Source organism: Labrus bergylta, chromosome 17 (assembly GCF_963930695.1).
Source record: "Labrus bergylta chromosome 17, fLabBer1.1, whole genome shotgun sequence".
Lineage (NCBI taxonomy): Eukaryota > Metazoa > Chordata > Actinopteri > Labriformes > Labridae > Labrus > Labrus bergylta.
The window spans coordinates 18,570,329-18,586,664 of NC_089211.1; the positions used below are offsets into that span (position 1 = coordinate 18,570,329).

The following is a 16,336-nucleotide window of genomic DNA, read 5'->3' on the forward strand; positions in this document are numbered from 1 at the left end:
TGTCGCCCTCTCAATGTGACAAATGTATCATCTCAGCCCGCTGCTGTCAGATTTAAAGAGCAGATTCTCTGTGCGCTCTGCTGTATATATTCAAGCCCCAATCAGACCACACTTACAGAATAATGTATGCACTGAGACCATACGCCATGTGTTCTTCTCAAAGGCAGATGCACTTTGCAACTGAGAGGGGGTGAGAGTGTGAAAGAGGGAGAGTGAGGGACAGAAAGTGTGTGTGTACGCTTCAACCGACCAATGTGTTTGCATGTTTTAAGCTTCATACCTGCAGATAAAATATTTAACATTTTAGCTGACCATTTCAAATTTCAGCTTTCGATCAAAATAAATGATATTTCGCTTCCATTTCTGGTAGTCATTGTTTCAATTAGTTTCTGCAGTTTTTGAGTCTGTCTCACAGAAAACATCCAATTGAGTTTTGCCAGATTGTCAGGTTCATCAGAGAAAAAGGCTACACTAGCCTGTTGATTAAAGAGAGAAAAAACGAATGTAGGAATAGTTGTGCATTAAGGTTTATTTACAGAGCCTATATTAAAAAAAAAGCTAACGAAAATATCAAAATACCCCTGCAGCAGGCGCTGTCACATTGTGCTGGTGACGTCATTAGAGGACAAGACGTGCGCAGAAGAGCTCTGGCTGAAGCAAAGGAACTGACGTCACGCCCTTTCTGCTAACCAAAACACACATTTCACTTGCCTATAAAATGGCAAACTTCCCATAGGGCGGTTCAGTACAAGTCTACGTCTACGTCTAAGTTAGCAAAACAGATTCTTGTGTTGGTATGAAGCAGACAGTCACGGTCATGAAACGGTCTTCATCACGTTTCCCCTCGCCGTCCTTCTTCTACTCTGCTAACCTGGTAAAGAGCGCTACAGAAGCAGAACTTTGCCAACAGAGCCGACATCAATATTGATGTTTCATCCGGTCCTTATAGCATCAAATATCTGATTAAAAACTTAAGTTCTCGTAAAGTGAACACTTGGGACGAAAAAAACAGCATAAGAATAGCTAACTATCACATCAGAATCTGTGTTTGAGAAACATTTATTTGATGTGTTTTTTTATTTATTTTAAAGCTGGACCTATGTCCCTTTCTGTTAATTTAGAGGAGGCGGGGTTTATGACCTCCCTCTGCTGAAGCCAGTCAGCTCTAAATCTTTTGGCCTCACTTCTAGGGGGATGTTGCTTCATCCTTTCTTTTATACAATACATGAGCTGCACTCATGCATCTACATCAGTGCTACAGACCGACTATGAAGGTATCAGATGGAAGAAATGTGACAAGTAAGCAATCAAAGCTTTATGTTTTACCAAAAACTTCTGATACTGCAGGAAAAGTACTGAGCACCAGTACAACCTCCAAATAAAAGGATATTCTCTGAAGTAACCTCCTGCCTACTACGATAAACTTGATACATTCTTGTAAACTGACCTCAAACTGATGATCATATCACAGTTTGTAAAAAAAAGAATCCAAACACAGTCACTGTTTGATATATAATCAAAGCATGGTCGAGCTGCACCTGTACTCCACATCTGTACAAGGGCTGATGCCATGCAAGAAGTCAGATGCTGAATAATTTATCACTGCTGGACCCTTTTTAACCCTTTGAAACAGCTGCTGTGTAAATCCAGCCTCAGACATCTTGACTTCCAAGATGTGTTCCATCGAAACACCAAGGCGCCAAAGACACTTGACCTTGTGTTTAAAAAAACATTTTTAAAAAACACATCAGGTGAATATATAAAGGAATACACAACATTCCTAGTCAGAGCATCCCTTGCTTACAGATGCACAAGTCTGTCAAAATCCACAACCTGAGGTAGAAACACAGGCTTTATTGTTTTCAGTCTTTAGACTGGAGTTAAGATAACCCCCTGATGACATCATCATGGACTGAAAAAAGCTCCTAAGGGAGACACTGAGGACATTATACAACTGATTCCACTGTCTGGGAGGTACTTAAAGCATGATCTGCGTAAACAGATGTTGTGGGTAATATTGAAGTTCCCTTTTACAGTCTGCACATTACTTAACAATAGTGCAGCTTTGACAACAACAACAAAAAGAACGGCAACTTAATGTCAAAGTGTTACACAACTAAGCATTTTTGAAAAGACTTGTGAGATTGTTGAATTGTACAGAAATGACTGTAAGTCTAAGTCATGCTATTTTCTTAATTGTGGTGAGGTATGTTGTGAAATTATATCAATGTAAGTCCTTACGGCATTGGGTAACTGCTGTTAAGATTCCTGTTCATGTTTATAGGAAAGTGCATGGTTGCATTAATCTTTAAACAACACCCCTCCTCCCTCTCAAATCCAGTCTTTCTCAGTGAAAGGTCCCTGTAATCATTACAAACAACATGATGAACCACAGAACCGAGCATGTTTAAACTCTGCTCCATACTGTCTGTCAGCGTCTCTCTATCCTGTCTTCCTACAGCCTCTAGTGGGCTGTGTATTTGTTACAGGTCAAGGATGTTAATGCGTTTATGTGCACGTTAGGCCTCGCTGAGTGTCAGGGCTTCGTCTCCACAGACAGCTCTGTCTGAACCTGCCCTCCAGCTATCGCACTGTAAAAATGAGGAATGTCCTCTGGGGAGAGGGAAAAAAAAGGATATAAGCGGAAGAGGAAAGAGGAGAGAAGGAGAGAAGGAGATTAATTAAGATAAATTTAAAAAATGAATGGAAAAAAATCATTGAGTATGCCCACAGATTACTTGAGGGAACTAATAAAGTGGTGGATCAGATACATGGCGTGAGGAGAAAATGAAGAGCGGGGAGAAGTGAGGATGAAGTGAGCATGTGGGAGGGAAAAAGGCAGAGAAAGGTTGCTTTGATGTCTCCTGTCCCCTCAGGTGATTCTCCCTCCCATTCATTAGAGGCCGGTTTCCCCGGAACCTTCCTGTCGACGTGCCATCTGGAAGGCCCTTAAAAAACAAACCACATTACACTCTTCTACTTCTCGACAAGCTGCCCGTGTTAACATTCACCATGCCTCCCCCCCCTCCCCCCCCTCCTCTCCTATCCATTGGTCCTCAACGTGTCCCATTTCTTCACAGTTAGGTTAGATTGTATCAGATGAAACTTTAATGGAACCCCAAGGGGGAAATGGGTCATTGCAGCAGAAGTAAATGTAGATAGAAAGCTAGATAAAAACCCCAAACTGCTTCTAGAAGGATAGAGTGTCAGACAGACAGAAAGATAGATATCTAGATAGACAGATAGACGGGTAGATACCAAGATAGACAGATTAACCAGACACTTTTTTAGCTCCTGTTTAATTTGCTCAAGAACATGCGTCTGGCCCTCCTCCTGTCAGGCAGATTTCCATCCGACCTGATTTAGGTCAGACCAATCACAGTTGTCGTCAAATATGAGGCGGGTCTAAGTGCTGAAGAGGCATTTTTGTAAACAACCACAATCGCCGCAACTGATGTTAATGGTTCTGAAAGGGTTATCACTTCAATGTTAAACTGAACATTAATTCATCTTGTATACTTCTGAAATGTGTTTGCAAATGAATTGCCATGCAAAAAACGTCTGTGTGTAACAAAAAAACCATTAGGGGTCTATGGTAAACCGGTATAAATATTGGCACCGGTATTACATTCTGCCATTAAATGGATTTCTGCATCCCGTCATCACCGCTTTAAATACACACGTTTGGTTGGAGAGCACACGCGACGCAACGCTGATTGCCCAACTGGCCAGCCATAGTGACAGCAGGTAAATAAAAGCAGCACAACAGAGTGATTTGTGACAGACAAACGGTTCCAGATTGAGTCACCTGATCTCGTGCGTGTTTCCCTCAGAAACTCAAAGAAGACAGCAAGCGGCCCCACACGCAAACTGATCAAAGAGCACCGCCTCCTCCCCCCTTGTCAGAGCCAGTTGTGAAAGTGAATTGTGGAATCAAATAAAGTTGTTTAATACCCTCTCAAAGTTTCACCAGAGACAGAAACAAGAAGTGGGTGCGCCTGCTCTCTCTCTTTCGGTTTATGCTGGAATGACTTGACTGGGCGTCACTTGAGCCCAGTCATTACAACAGGTGCACCTGCTTAACGTGTGTTTTCAACTGATGTCTCACTTGTCTTGAGTCCAAGATGATTCAAAGAAATGGACTGTGGCTCTAATTTGTGGTAAAGGACCGGCTGTAAATATTGTAAACTCCCTACAGTGTTATTGAAAGTCTCTGCATACTGTAGCGCCGGTAAAGCTCAGGTTGTTTGATGATAAACACACAGTCTATTTTTTAAAAGATCCTCCCTTATTATGTTGTTGGGAAACTTTCATTATGCAAAGGGAAAATCACAAAATGTTGGAAAATCAGTAGCAACCTTTTTTTTAAATATATTTATTTGGGGGCTTTTTGTCTTCAGATAGGACAGTGCATAGAGTAGGAAATTAGGAGAGAGAGCGTGGAATGACAGGCGGGGAAGGAGCCTCAGGTTGGACTTGAACCCAGGCCTCCTGCTTGGAGGACTGAATCCTCAGTACATGGGGCAGTGCCAAACCACTAGGTTATCAGCGCCCCAGCAGCAGCGACATAAAACCACAGAAATTGAGTCACAAGTTAGAACATAATGAGAACTATTTCTCTGGTCTCATGCACAGATATGAGTTGAGTATCACATCACAGGCTTGTTTGAGGGGGGGGGGGATCGTGTGCGTCTGTCTATCAATCTATCTATTCGCTACTTAATGTGTTTATAAAGGCTTTAAAAATGACAGCACTGCTAAATGACACTCTGCAGGCTGCAAGAGGGGAACAAAATGACATTTGATTAGATTAATAAATGTAACAGCCTCCCAATTCAAGATGAGTCATCAAATATGTTTTAAGATTTATCAAGAAGAGACAAAATGATGGATTGGATTATAAAGTACTCTATTATTATTTTCTTTGACACATTTTTTTTAGCATTTAACAAAAGATTCATGAACAATTAACAAATAGACACAGAGTCAAAAACATATCTTTCTTTTCCTGCCTCAGAAATCCCGTGGGCTATTGGTTGAACTATACATTCAATGACCTAAATGAAAGCCTTCTCTCAGCTTAATTTAAGTATATTTTATCAAACATAAGAAGAAATAGCAGCACATAAGTTTGATAATGATATGTTGTCATTATCAAGATAGATAGAAAATTCTAAGATTATAAAACATCCTGATGAAGATGTTCTGTTTGGGTTTTTTTTATAGCTGAGAATCAATTCATCATCAACAAATCATCAAACGTTGATCTTGAAGTTTGCTTTAGAGCTCCAGTATCTTTCTGTTTCTAATCAACAATAATAACAATACAGTGTCCTTCCGCCACCATCAGCCAGTTACTCTTATATGAATTAAATGAGGGCAACCCAAACATTGATTCTAGTACATTTAGAAGTCAAAAGAGCAGATTGATCTTTTACATAAACCGATGATACAACAACAGCCACCACCCGATTCTACAGTGTGCTACATACAGAATGTCTCTGCACTACAGGGGAAATTAGTTGGCACTCCCTCATTCAGTGGAATATAATGAAAAACCACAATACAGCTCTGATAGGGCATAGCTCATCTCCGGGCAATTATGGTTGCATATAATAAATCTTAGTTTGTACAGCAAGACTCCTCTCTCTCTCTCTCTGTCCAAGGCTTCACTGTTGCTCACAGTAATTTAGCAAAGTGGGAAATTATGATTTGCTGATAGCGTTTCACCATAATCACACGACGCCTATATCCCTCTGACATCGTTCTTAGGTTAAAGTCTGTCTTTATTTAATGAGTTGTTTCAAGTTCAAACAACTTCTTTAATGACTTGTTAGGCAACAGCTAACTTTGTCATCCAACTAGTTGAAAGTACAGCTCCACTTTTTTTATGATAAGAAAGGTGTCTATTCCCAGCTGGTCAAATGTTAGCTAGCAGGAATGTTTGCTTTGAGTTGTATACGTGATATCAGGCTGTTTTACTGAATGGGTAATTCAACCAATTCCTAAGAAAATCCCCATTCGATAGAAATTGACATATTTTTCATCCCATATCCCTCCAATTTTCCGGACATTGTTGTTTTCTTTCTTACTTGCTGATCAATCTAGAAGCAGTGAAATCCTAACAATGATTCAGGTTTCCCATTTATTCATCTGTTTGCATCTCTTGGATACAGCAGTATCACGTTACAACAACTTCAAAGCTTCCCAACCCAAAAGCAAACATCAAGAGGAAAGGCGGTTGGATGAATAAAGTCATTTGCAGCAAAACACCGAACAAAAACAAAAGTTGTAATTCATTTTTGTGCGTCCCCACATTCAATCTGTTCATCACCATCCACCTGCAATAAACAGTTGTAATTGCACACGACCTCCTTTGCAATATCCTACGGAAATGTTTGGCAAATGAGTTGAGAAAGACGTTAGCAAATGCAGAGTCAGTCAGGGCCAGAGATGCTCATAACTTCCCTCTTTTTCCTGGACAGTAAACCGCCACACTGACTTTACTGCCAGGCTGAAGTGTTGCTGAATCTGTCAACTGCAGCCTCTTTGCATGCAAAGGTGTACTGTTGTCGACTTGGCTGTTAGCAAGTAAACACAGGCCTTATTTTTTGTTTACAGCAATAAATGTGTCAGAGCCAGCTCCGCCCTCTCCTGTTCGAAGATATATGCAGGCTGAGTGAATCTGACAGCCAGTCCTAGAGGCAGTATACCTTTCATGAGCTCCCCATTTAATTCAATAGATTTCAGTAAACCTGCATTATCTAAATGAGGAAGGGCAAGTGTAATATAATCAGAGGTTTTCAATACGCTGCAGGGACGTTACATCAGCGGCGCCATTGAAGATGCTACTGGGTGTGTGTCCTGTTACATTTTGTGATCTGATCTGTGAAACATGACATTAAATGCAATCTGCACGGCATCACTGAAGTGTAAACACACACACCCGTAGATATGAATTAAACACAATTAGGACACACATATATCGAGCACATAAAAAGGGGGGGGGGAACTTTATCTTCCAGGCACTTGAAGCACATATATGCCATCTAGTATCACATCAATTTTCCCACTTAATCACTCATATAGGGTGCAGGCACATGTACGATAATTTACTCTCAGCATTCAGCATGTGTCCAAGCCAGAAAGTGTTTCTCTTCTCTGCCTGCGAAACAACCTCAAATCCCACATAATCTGCAGTTTCATTCTTCTAATGTGAGAAGAAAAACAACTCCACCAGCTTGCAATCCAAATATTTCAGGGTGCTAGGTGCCTGTTGGTGAATGCACTAAGCAGGATTAGAGCAATTTTCCAGATAAAACCACAGGCTGGCTCTGAATGCTGTGTACTGTTTGCATGTTGTGTGAGTGAGAGTGACTGAGTGAAGAACACTGTGTGGGGAAACAGGCTGCACTTTCACTGAGTGCTTGTAATTTCATTATCTGGGACTAGCTACCTACTAGAAATTATTGTGGGCGTTTCGTTTCATTCCTGCATTTCCACTGACTTAAACATGACTCACATATTGATAATCTCTTTGGTATTTCAACATGTTTGCCAATAAGGAGTGTTTTATTTAAATTCAATAATTATGAAATGTGTAAAGAAAAACTCCTCTTCACAGTTCTTACTGGTAACAAAGAAGCAGGAAAAGCAAGTTAAACTGTAATATTAGACAAATAATCCCAGTGAATGCTTTCAAAGTACGTGAAGTGTGTCACTAAAATGAGTTATGGGGAAAATATGACTTTACTAAACAGCTAGTTCCGACCGTTTTGTTCCATATAATGACTTTTTAAACGCAAATGGGTAAACACACACACACATGAAAACCTTTAAAGTCAACATTTAGCAAAGTCAAATCATCAACATAAAATAAACTCAGCCCACTGTTTTTACATTCAGCGATATCAGCTGTTTATTCTGCTCACGTGGCCTCTCGCCCGGGTAAACTCACCTGTAGTTGCAGCTCTCGTTGAGTCAGTGATCGCTGACTGCAGGTTTTGTTTTTTGGTCCCCGGTGCTGCAGCGCTTCAGTCCTGCAGCCACCTTCACCGGTCCACAGCCGACAAATCGCAGAGTGCACGAGCGGGTGCCAGCGTTTGTACCGCCGAGGCGCGTGAAGCCTGCCGGTAAGAGGCAGAAATACACCGGTAACCGAGGGGTGCTGCCTTCAAAATAAAAGAACATACGGTATTTAAGTCTGAAATGCTTGTTTACATTTGTAATGCTTGAAGCAATATTCAAAGCATATTAATATACAACATATAAACCATTTTGTAAAGCACATTTGACACTCAAAACATAAAGTATTGTGTCAGATACTAGCTGATTTATAGCAGACGACACTGCTCTATTTACAGAGCAACAAAATGAAAACACTTGAGTCTGTAAATACAGCCCACACCGCCTTATAATATAATGTAACTACTGAGAAAAAATATAGGAAGACTGGTCCTTTTGAAATTCGTTGCGGTGGAGGGGAGGGGGGGGGCACTGAATACTAGACTGATACTATAATTATCTAAGTAGTTAAAACACATCACAGGTAGAGCAGTGGACACTTCCTAATATACTCTGGGCCCCTGATAGTACTGATTCATAATAGAATGACAGACAGAGCTGATATTTCAGAGTTTGTTGAATTTCACCTCTAATAATAACAGGGTGCTTGCCGTTTATAAAATAGCAAAGTGCCCCAGAAGCTGCATGAATATGCAAGAAAATGTGAGAATATGCACTCTAGGTTCCAGCAGAGAAATCCTGATGCATAAACTAGTAATACTAGAAATGTAAGTGACTTTGCATGAATATTTAATGTGGATCTGTGTCATCATAAATGCCTCATGATTTTCTGTCTAGTCGACTTTCTCTGTTCCCATTCGAGACAGCCTGAGGCTGCCTATGCGATCTGAATTTATTCACATTGTAAGTACTATTTTTTTCATGAACTTGAAACTTTTAACAGCTTCATCATAATTAATTCAATAACCACCTCTTATTTTGAAGGATTTGAGCAGAAGTTGTATATAATAAAGTTCTTAACTCGACACTGGCGCTCTTTCTGTGCAGGGTCCGCCGGTCCTCCCAGCTCTCCTCCTCCCTCCTGCCTGCTTTGACATAAAGACAGCCTTGTTACTTGATTCAAGACACCGTTGCAGGGGCAGAAACACTACTGCCTTTCATTCAACAAGTTCAACGGACTGCAATAAATGTGAAGTCGACATAAAGATCTATCTCAATCTGAACTGACCTGCAGACTCGGGTTTGTATCAAGCTGTAGGCAGGGAGTAAAAAGATTTAAAAAAAAATAGACTTGAGGGTAGGATTTCTTCACCATCCAGTCTCATGGAAAGTAGTGTGCTTTAAAGTTGTAATTGGAGACTCGTGTTTTGAGCGAAGATCCCAAATGTTCCTCTAAAGACAGCTGCCTTGAAAGGAAACAATCAGTTATCCTAACACAGAAAAGAAAGGATAAAGTAGAAAAAACAGAGTGTACTCTGGCACTTAAAGTAAACACATAGGCCTAAAGGTGTCAGGATTAAAACTGACTTTAAGGCTCCTGGAAGGAACCAGTGACAGGCACATAACATAAATATAATTCTATAGAAATATATGTAGAGAAATAATCTTTTTTTTTTTTTGTTGCAGATGGTCAGGTTGACTTTTATAGGTCAAACAGAGACATCACTATTGATTTCAGTTTGTTTCAGTGCCAGCAAAAAACTTCTCAATGGAGCTTTCAGATATGGTTTTATCTCTAAATAATGCCCTTTTATTGCTCTGTCAGCTTCTTAAATGAGAATATGTGTCACTTTTTAAAAAAAAATCACATTTACTTCTTTCCTTGTCTTGATATTTAAAGTCAATTTAAAATAGGAGGGTTTGTCTGTTGAAGACAAAACAAGACAGTTGAAAGCAGAACTTTAAGTCCTGATGTAAAGATTTGTGTTATGAAAAAATGGTGGTGCAACCCTCTAAAAGGAAAATAACTACTTCTGCTGGACCTTATTGACGACTATTTAAAGATTTTTAAACCATAAGTCGATGATTGATTAAATGTTAGTAAGTCACAACAACTTTTTAAGATTGTCATATTCTTAGTGTCGATGAGCAACATTGTAGTTTCAGGTCTAGAGACCCAGAATAATGGGGATAGAGACGGCCTTGGACTGTCACTTCATGTCACACTCACACTCTTTCAGAGCTAATATGATAGCACTATCTCAAGCACACTTACACCACACAGGGTAATGCATCTTCCACTCAAACCTATGATAAGACACACAGACTGTCATATGATGAGGAATAATGTGCAGGGAAAGGCGAGGCTGAACTCGCTGCCCTCAGACTCTGACATGAAGATTGGATCACAAAGACAACCATACAACTTTTAAAAAGCATTCATAAAGTACTCTGCCTTGACTAATAATGTGTCTAAGTTTTTTTTTTTTTTTTCAAATTACATCAACTCCTTCAGCTTTGTTGAAAAAACACACAGAATATATGACTTTGCAAACAATGCTATTTTAAAAAAAAGTAAACTGATGGAATAATGTGTCTCCTAGGCTTCACCAGAATAGTCAATTATTAGTGTGTGCACTTGTAAAAGAATGTGTAAGCAGATGTCTTAGGATTTAAACTAGGCAGATAAAATGTACCTTTTTAGCAGATTGATGCACAAATGCTATCATAATTAAATAATAAATAATAAATAATTTATTTTTGAGAAAAGTGGGAGTTCACCTCATCGTAAAATAACTTCATTTATAGCCTCTAGATAACATTTCTTATTTATGTATCTTCATGTTGATCATTCAAATGCAACACTTAAACCATCTTACGTTTCAGTTTGTGAGCGTTTGGAATTTCTGTCCTGTTAATTCTCATATATGACGAAACAGTGACCCCACGTGGTCGATTAGGGAACTGCAGCTCCAACAAAAGCACACTTAGGAACAATGATTCAAACTAGATGAATGAAGTTTTAGTTGGTGTCAAAATATGTCAGTCAAATTTGACGCGTCTCTGTTCAAACTAACAATCTGAGTTTTGTGTTTGCCTTCGAGGAGTTACGTCACTCTTTCCTCTGGTGGACTGTGAGACGTGGGAAGACTCTTCTTTTTCTTGGTACAGCCCTCTGAGACACGCCTGTGATGAAGGGCGGCGTGAATGTTTTTGAATGAAGAATAATTTAACACCACATGAAGCCTTCAAGCATTACTTAATTTGACAGCTTAGACTTGGTAGCATTAAAACATTACAAAGCTGGAGATAGTGGCCCGGTGCAGACTCATCATAATGTCATCATCATGCCTGCCGGATGTTTTATGTATCAAGTGATTACAGCGGCGTCAGCATTGCACAGGGGGTAAAAAAAAGAAAGAAAAGCAATTAGTACGAAGGCTGTGAATGTGCTAGCGTGCTGGAAAGTGCGTCCTCTGGGCTTAGTGCGTCTTAACGAGCCTAAAGGGAATCACTGTGTTTGTCGGTTAAACACACAAACAAACACACACACACACACACACAGGCATCTTGACAGTAACACAGATGTGAATAACCAAATCATGAATATAAATCTGCCACAAAAGTCACAAAAAAGTTGGATTTTTTTCTTTTAATAATATCCGCCTTAACAACTCATAAAAAAAGAAGATACAAAAATAAACAGGCAGCTCAGAGTAGAACTACAAGTACAGACTTCAAAAGTACAAAAGCAAGAGTGCTTTACAAGCGCTCCGGAAATCATCTATCAAATGAGGGCAAGGTTATTCTGTTTTAATGCACTCGTACAATTTCTCTAAAGCAGAGCGTTCTCACCATTGCATAGCATGTCAGCGACTAGCATGTTGATTTTTTTTTTTCCCCCCCAACTCCTTTGGTATAAAATATATCAACATCTATTTAAAAAAAAAAAAACAATCATCAAAGCATCACAGGAGCAAATCAACCCAATGTTTGAGTCTCAGATTGCTTCATTTGAGTGTTTAAGAAGTTAACAAAACATCCAAAATTAGACCAGAACACAGGGAAACTGATTCATTCTGTGCAAAGAAACATGATTTGCTCTTTCAAATGCTTCAAATCCTCTCGGCTACGTTAATCCTACGGCTGGGAACGATAAACCCAAAGTGAAATATTTTTTTATTATTTATTATTATTTGGTTTTCTTCAGCTCTCTAATGTGGCTGCGGTGGCCTTTGAGTGACGATCGGCTGAAGTCTTTTTCCTCCTCTTCCACGTGATGTCGTCGCCTAACCCTTAAAGTTCTGAAAGATCTCCGCAGCGTCCAGCCAGGACCTGAAGCAGGCCAGGCCTCGCTCTCTGATCTGCTTCCTGCCCTTGTCGGTGATCACTTCGCCGTTCTCCTTCACGATCACCAGTTTGGGCACCGCTGTGATCTTGTAGCGCTGCTTCAACTCACTGGGGGATTAAAGAGACACAAATAAAAAGTACTGGTTAGAAAATAGACATCTGGAAGAACTAGAGGACTAAGTTAGTACACCTACGACACACACAGATGTATGTTAAGAATCCCTGAGGTTCTTTTACCCGAGCGTTGCCCTCACTACTTTACTTCTCCAAGACTTGTTCGGATTCAAATCTCTCAGATGTAAAACATTTGAAAACAATAAAAAAATATCTCTGTATATGTATACTGTGATCAAGGCTACAAGCAATGATTTTTTTTCCATCGATCGAAACACTTGTAGATAACTTGATTAATCCTTGTTTGCAAAATGTTTTCCAAACAGTGAAAAACAGCTTATTAGAACTTCTCAGAGCTGACAATCAGTAAAAAGCCCAAACAAACACTTTTTACTTTGTTTACACATAGCAAAATCAAATAATGTATACATCGGAACCAATAAATGTGGTGGCCTTTCTGATTTGAAATAAAGGGTTTTAATTTGAAATTGGTCAAATTGAACTTATCCTCTGATCGTGTCATCTCTTACAAATGTTTTAACACTTCCATTTTAAGCAGCTTATGAAGTCTCACTACATTTTCTGATTCAGATATTGGACTTCTGTACTGGACAGCTGCAGTGTACGATCATTTACAGCTTCACATTTCCATTACTACCATCATAAAGTGCTTAAAGCATGTCTACTGTAAAAAGATGCAATATCAGATTCCCCTTGTGCAGCCGATACTACGCTGACACTACACTGAGTTCAAATCTGTAATTCATGTTATAACTAGATGTTTATGTTTATATTCGTCACCTCATCTCAAACCAAACTTCGTCACTTCAACATTAACTTGCCTCTTAGTGCACAATATGTCTAAATGCCCTGTATAGATTTGTTTTTGTCTGGTTTTCAACTGGTGGGTTGGGAACCCAACGTGGGTCGCGGAAACCTTTTTAGCGGGTCGCGAATGTGAGCCTTGGGAAAAATAAAGTCAAAACGTCAATGAAGAACTTTTCAAACAGGTTTGTTTTGTTCCGTTTCTTTATTGTGTCACATGTTTCGTACCTTCTGAAAGTCGATGCCGCACAATCTTTCATTAAATGAATCTGATTGGTTGAGAAATAGCAGACATTTGGGTCGCGAGTTAATCGTGTAGGAGTTGGTGGTGGGTCCTGAGGCTAGACCAGATGAGAACCACTTGTTTATTTCAAACTTACTAGTAGGTAGCTGTAAATACATTGTATTTTGTTATTTTTCTTGTATAATCTATTATGATCTTATTTGCATGAACATGCACGTCTTCTTCTTCTTCTTTAAACTGCTGCAACACTTCAATTTGCCCTCTGAGGATCAATAAAGCATTATCCTAACAGAACATGACAGTCAGACTAAAATCATAGCTTGATGAAATCTAAGTCGTTCAATAAGAAACAGCAACATATCATTCAGATGTGGATTCTTATTTAGCAATTTCTCAGGTTCAAGTAAGCCTCGGCAGTTTTCAACACTTTAATGTGATTGAACGTGTAATAATTGGGGGGTCATTACGGACTAACCACTTGATGAAGTGAGAAAGCAATCAGCGAATGAACAAGCTGCAGCTCTATTGTAATGGGATATGATTAAACAACGTTAAAATACTGATGTGTGCTGAGTTAATTATGATTGATTTAATGGCATGCAGCAACAATAAACTGAGAGGCCTGCTTTGACTTAATAACAAGTACTTTTGATACTCAAGGACATTACGCATCCATACTTTTACCTCAGAAACACCTTGATGCAGGGGTTTTATTCCAGATTTATTGTTGCTTTATGTAAAGTACTCCAACACCCCTGAAGCAAGACTTAATGAAAATCTGCAAACAAGATATCAACCATACTGCATTTGCCTTTCTATCTTAGATATGATATTTTACTGATGAGCAATATAATTACAAGTGTTCAAAAACATTTTTTTTAAAAGAAATTCAATTCAACAGGTGGGGGGGGGGATTTAGTGACAAAAACATTAAGTTGGAGTAAAATGAAATACAATAAATCAAAATGTTACAGCAGCTTGTCACTGTCAGCTGTGAGAAGCAGACTGTCTGCCCTCCACTTAAACCTAATCCCAGAGAGGGTCATAAGCATTTTACATAAGCTGGACACAGCCTAATAAGATACAAAGACAATGGTGTCAAATACTTGTAGTAGGACAGATAAAGCATGCAGAGCTTGGACTATTGTGCATTAAATTATAACTTTCTACTTCACTTTACTCACTGTTTGTAATCATCCGTCCAGGGCAGAGCCAGCCAGTCTCCGTGCATATCGTGGTAATATTCAACCATGTCATCTGTCGACTTGTCCGAGGAGACAAAAACTATTTCAAACTGAGCAGGAGGTTCATTTTCTTCCACCAGGTCCGTGTAGAAATCGCACAGGATGGGCGTGAAGTCTCTGCAAGGCGGACACCAGCCTGCAGAGAAGTATATTCCCACCACTTTATTCCTCAGTGCTTCTTCAGGGTCCACGAAATCCCCGTCTTTATTCAGCAGAGTACGACCGACGAATACCTCCACCATGTCTGCTACAGTCTCTCTCACACACACACACACACACACACACACACACACACTTCAAAATAAAGAAGTGGGAGGTGTGACCGCTTCCACTCTCACATCTCCTCCTGCAGCTTCTCCTGTAACGCGAATCTCTTTCTGCGAAACCTACTTACAGCCAATCCTGGTAATCACCCGAACGACCAATGAGGAGGCGAGACAAACCCTGTTGTGATTCATTAGCCATGTGAGTTTCAGGGGAACGCAAAGCAGCACACCAAAGGCGGCCGAAAGCAGACGCGGCTTGTACGCTAGTGATTAACCCAGACCAGCTGCACCACGACAGCTCTCACCGCTTTCAGGCAGCTCGGATCGGCGCATGCGCTAAGCCGTTTTTTTTCAGTACACCGTTTAACTTGCTTATCTACATTTTTTGTTTTTGTTTTTAGTATTTAGAGTATTACACGCAAACACGTTTCCACACCAGGGGGACATAAACAGGGATTCAAATGATGAAAAGAGATATTGTGTGTGTGTGCGTGTGTGTGTGTGTGTGTGTGTGTGTGTGTGTGTTTGAGGGGTGGGGTATTAAATCCCAATAATTAATTATTATTAATATATTAATGGACAATAAAGCCTTTAATCAGTTTTTGACTGCCCTCTCATTGTGGTGTCAAATGTAAAAATTAAATATTTGGTTTTGGAGTTGATCCACCTTGATTGGAAATGTATTTTAAAGAAAGAAAATGAGTTTGTCTGTTTTTTTTTTTTAAAATAAAAAGAAACAAATAAAACTAGTTTAATAAAACAAAGTCTTACAAGAAAATCTGGCAGGCAAGAGGGCGAGCGTCAACCACCACGATCATCCGTAAAGTCCCTTCACATAAAGCTGAAAGTTGGTAGTGTAGTTTTCTGTTATTTATGCTGACTCAACAAAAATAGACTTTTTGTAATTATTTGAAGACCCTAAAGTCTCAGTCTTGACTTTGAACCATAGACTGTAAAAAATAACCCTTTTTATGGAATCAAAACTGAGTCATATGGCTCACTAGCTTGTTTATAATATTTGTAAGGCATAGTGGTTTGGCATGTTACACATGACATTTATTTACATGGTGATGCTTTAATTTTCACACACGATCACAGAGTGCGTAACTTAAAAATGTCCAATCGATCATTACTGTTTAGCTTAATTACTTGACTCACAAAACTAACAATAAACATGAACTCAGCTTACACTGAATGACAAAGTATGACGACAACAACTGGATTTTAAACGCACATGTGTCAAATAATATTCAATTTATAGCTTTAAAAAAAAAAAGCAGCCAGTTCAGAACAGCCACACCATCACTTCTTAAGTTTCAGCAGACTCT

The 16,336-nt window shown here is 39.5% G+C and overlaps 2 protein-coding genes across 3 annotated transcripts in view; both read right to left on the reverse strand.

The window, feature by feature from the left end:
• Positions 1-8,115, reverse strand: part of csgalnact1a (chondroitin sulfate N-acetylgalactosaminyltransferase 1a) — a 35,959-nt gene extending 27,844 nt beyond the window's left edge. The window contains exon 1 of the mRNA XM_065965386.1: positions 7,958-8,115. The gene's annotated coding sequence lies outside the window, so the exon portion shown is untranslated. The remainder of the gene's footprint in view (positions 1-7,957) is intronic.
• A 3,487-nt stretch (positions 8,116-11,602) lies between these two features.
• On the reverse strand, positions 11,603-15,301 carry nxnl2 (nucleoredoxin like 2). Of its 2 annotated transcripts, XM_065965619.1 has the most exons (3): positions 15,137-15,300; positions 14,683-14,989; positions 11,603-12,423 (listed from the first exon to the last, which is right to left on the reverse strand). In XM_065965619.1, the coding sequence occupies exons 1-3, from the start codon at positions 15,198-15,200 to the stop codon at positions 12,255-12,257; spliced, it is 540 nt and encodes a 179-aa protein (XP_065821691.1). In that variant the 5' UTR covers positions 15,201-15,300; the 3' UTR covers positions 11,603-12,254. The 2 variants fall into 2 exon arrangements, with proteins under 2 accessions (XP_065821691.1, XP_020507169.2); XM_020651513.3 differs by having other exon boundaries at positions 14,683-15,301.
• Between the last annotated feature and the right edge of the window lie 1,035 nt (positions 15,302-16,336).

Coding starts and splice junctions, on each gene's coding strand:
- nxnl2 (XM_065965619.1), bottom strand. CDS start 15,200: ATGAATCACAACAGGGTTTGTCTCGCCTCCTCATTGGTCGTTCGGGTG. Junction 14,990..15,136: donor GGTGATTACCAGGATTGGCT/GTAAGTAGGTTT, acceptor GAGAGACTGTAG/CAGACATGGTGGAGGTATTC. Junction 12,424..14,682: donor TGGACGGATGATTACAAACA/GTGAGTAAAGTG, acceptor TTAATCCCCCAG/TGAGTTGAAGCAGCGCTACA.